This window comes from Trifolium pratense, linkage group LG2, assembly GCF_020283565.1.
Source record: "Trifolium pratense cultivar HEN17-A07 linkage group LG2, ARS_RC_1.1, whole genome shotgun sequence".
Taxonomy (NCBI): domain Eukaryota; kingdom Viridiplantae; phylum Streptophyta; class Magnoliopsida; order Fabales; family Fabaceae; genus Trifolium; species Trifolium pratense.
The window spans coordinates 3,988,786-3,992,734 of NC_060060.1; the positions used below are offsets into that span (position 1 = coordinate 3,988,786).

Genomic DNA, 3,949 nt, shown 5'->3' on the forward strand with positions numbered 1-3,949 from the left:
TAGAAAAAACCCTATAACTAAGTAGGTATTGTGGATGCATATGTGATTAAATACCACATGTTTAATTTAATGGCTAAATATTCTTGCATGGTTGCCAGCTTAGGATGTCATCTGTTTGGTTAATTATACAATTTTAGAGAAGCATATGTACTAATTATTTTCAATATTATCTATAGAATTATTATGATGGGATTGATATCCATATGATTGCACCATTAACAACTCAGTTTGCTTTCTAAGAAGGGACTTATGCATGTTGCATACTATTCTATGGTGGCCCTCTTACACATATTTGTATCATCTTAGCACCATAGTCTATGTCATTGTTTTAATACATTGTCGTTTTCAATCACAATTGCATGTTTCTTAGAGGGACAAATTTTAGATTTGAATCTTGATGTTGCAAAGAAACTCCATATAATTAATATGATGTTCGGCAAGTTGGTATTATAAATCTTTTAAATGAGATTTATGGAGAGTTATCCATTTGGGAGGAAATGTATATTTGATGATGAATGAGATAAAATAGTTTAAAAAATTGCAATGCTTAGCTTAGGACATTACATTATATATATATATAGAGTCCCGATTTCGAATTCTGACGATCCCAATTATCCACCTTAAGGATGCATTGAAATTTCTATACTATTTAACAAAAAAAAATTATTGTGACAATTTTGTTTTTCATAATTTGTTTTAAGCAATTGGATTTCCGAGCCTCACCAAATTCCGCGAGACTATCAAGAACACAAATGCTCAAATAACACTAACAAAAATACTTGTATATTATCCACCAACGAATTCTTATCATCGACAACGCCGATTATCCTTTACTATCTAGACCAACCTCCGTCAGCCGCCATCATGTGAATTTGAAATTAAAATTATAAAATGACAAAAGTTCTGAGGAAACAATTTAGACTATATGTAAGTATTCCTCAAACCTCACAATGATTCCATTTGACTCATAATTTAATTTGTACTATCATATGGTAAAATAGTAAATGTCTTGAACCATATTGAAAAGCACAGTTTCCATAAATCATAGTTCCAAAGCCTCTAACTCCCTCACATTTTTTCTGCATTTGCATGGTCCCAATTCTGTCAGCTTTGATGTTGACTGACCTCTCTCTATTTATTCCAACTCCAATTCCCCCAAAACAATGCAAAAACTCATTTCAATCTTTCACCTTCTTGTAATTAATTCTCTTCCTTTATGTCTTCATATTTTTTCTTTATGTTGTCTTTAATTCAATTATTTATATATAGTTACTGCATAATTTACTATACATTGATGATTTTTTGTCTGAAATGCTCTTCTGTTGCATTTATGCAGGAAAAATGTCTCATCAAAGCTTTCTTGTTCTTGGAATTATGTTCTCCATGATTTCACATGTTTATGGTTATGGAAACAATTGGGGTTGGATTAATGCTCATGCAACCTTCTATGGTGGCAGTGATGCTTCTGGCACAATGGGTATGCTTCTGGCACATGTCTATGGTGTTCTATAATAGGATTAACGCTTGCTTTTTCTTCACGCTTCTGTTCTGCGTCATATTTATGCATGAAATTAATGTTTGCATAAACATAGCCATGATTTTAAGTTACGGTTATGTTGCGAATCTTTATATTACGGTAAAATGCGGATGATATAGTCAAAATTGTGGTTGCATGCAGTTGCAAGAGACCTCAAAATTCTTTATATTGCAGTTGCAACCGCAATTTGAGTAGCTAACAGAATTTTTTTTGTCTAAGTTATGTGCTTTAGGTTCTAGCTATACTTTGTGGATATGTAACCAATTAAAAACCGAAAATTGAACCGGAGAGACTTCTCGATCATGGTTGAATTGCCTTAAACTGCTTTAACCAGGAAAAACCGTGATCGAACTAGTAAAATAATCAAACTATAGTAAATACTAGTTCATGGTTTAGCTACTGTCCAATTCAGTTCGGTTTTTAAAACACTGTATGTAACACATATCTGATAATTAATTAACAAATATTTTTGGTAAAGTTATGTACTTTAGGTTCTATACTATAATGGGTATATAACAAAAATCTCAAAATTTCAGGTGGGGCATGTGGATATGGAAACTTGTATAGTCAAGGTTATGGGACTAATACAGCAGCACTTAGCACTGCATTATTCAACAATGGTTTGAGTTGTGGTTCATGCTATGAAATTAAATGTGCAAATGATCCAAAATGGTGTCTCCCTGGCTCCATTGTTGTTACTGCCACTAATTTCTGTCCACCTGGTGGTTGGTGTGACCCTCCCAATCACCATTTTGATCTCTCTCAACCTGTTTTCCAACACATTGCTCAATATAAAGCTGGTATTGTTCCTGTTGTTTATAGAAGGTAATTTAATGTTCTCAATTTATTTCCTTTATCATTAATAACATGTAAGGTACTAAAGATTGCATACATCTACCCTCTTCAAATCCCATCTGTTATGTCATTTTCTCAAACCCCATCTAAAATGTCCTTATACTTTTCGGACATCGACACGATACCGACACTTATGATTACACTGAATTATGTCATTTTTTCAAATTATTATCGGTGTCGACGTGTCAGTGTCCGTGTCTGTGTTCGTGCTCCATAGGTCCCGGCACATTAATAATACGGTTGTTTCCATGTGACTTGAGGCCACAAACTATGTAGCATTGACACTTCAGATTTAAGAAATGTCTGACACCGAAATATAACAACGACATATGTGGTTATATTCAATGATTCTATTTTATTCAAATTGTTATTGGTGTTGACATTGTCAGAGTCGTGTCAGTGCTTCATAGGTCATAAGTTAAAATTCTAAAAACAACATCTTCACTTATAGTGTAAGATTGCATACATCTAGTTGATACACAATTTAGATTTTTTAGTTTAAAAAGAATTTACAATAAGATCTTACAAAATGAGTGTGCAATTGTAATTTTTGCCAATATCATTAATCTTTTACTACATGTTTGGCTTTGAAGCTAATATTTTTTTTTTCTTTATGAATATATGGTTTGTGATTAAAGGGTAGCATGTAGAAGAAGAGGTGGAATAAGGTTCACAATCAATGGTCATTCATATTTCAACTTAGTCCTTGTGACCAATGTTGGAGGTGCTGGTGATGTTCATTCTGTAGCCATCAAAGGTTCAAGGACAAGATGGCAAGCCATGTCAAGAAATTGGGGACAAAATTGGCAGAGCAACTCTTACTTAAATGGACAAAGTCTTTCATTTGTAGTCACCACTGGTAATGGTCATAGTATTGTGTCATTTAATGTTGCCCCACCTAGTTGGTCCTTTGGACAAACCTACACTGGAAGACAGTTCCTCTACTAACCAACCCTTTAAATGCATACATTAAAAAAAATGCTAAGCCATAGTTGAATAGTGTAGATGTATCAATCTATGCAGCACCGACATCTCATATTGAAGATAGTCGAGTATTTGACATGTGTCGGCGGTGTGTCCAATATCTAACAAATGTTGGTATGGGACATTGATATGATCACACCCGACATATATAGTTATATTCAACCACGTCTATATTTTAAATTATTACCGGTATTTATGTGTTTATGTCAGTATTGTGTTCGTGTGCGTGGCAATATTTGGCGCAACTAAGATGGTTTAGTCCATGTAATATGTGTTGATTTATATTGTTTTATTTTTTTTCTTCCTTTTTTTCAAAAGGAATTGTTTCCATAATATATGCTAAATCTCAAGGGTACTTAGTTTTGAAATAGAACCTTTACAATATTGTTTAAGACTTTAAGTATATTCTTCTTGTACTTGAAACAATAATTGAATGAGAAGTGTCTATGCTTCATTTGTGTAATAAAATTAAAATGCATAGCTTTATATCCTAAATTTTCATTGCACAAAATAGAAATTGATTGCTGAAAATAGCTGGCTGCTCTGACATAAAGGATAAAAACGGTGTGATGG

General features: G+C 33.1%; 1 protein-coding gene across 1 annotated transcript; it reads left to right on the plus strand.

The window, feature by feature from the left end:
• Nucleotides 1-952: 952 nt before the first annotated feature.
• Nucleotides 953-3,746, plus strand: LOC123905721 (expansin-A10-like). The gene is made up of 4 exons (XM_045955427.1): nt 953-1,196; nt 1,337-1,477; nt 2,074-2,362; nt 3,031-3,746. Exons 2-4 carry the CDS (start codon nt 1,342-1,344, stop codon nt 3,338-3,340), a joined length of 735 nt encoding a protein of 244 aa, XP_045811383.1. The 5' UTR covers nt 953-1,196; nt 1,337-1,341; the 3' UTR covers nt 3,341-3,746.
• The last annotated feature ends 203 nt before the right edge of the window (nt 3,747-3,949 follow it).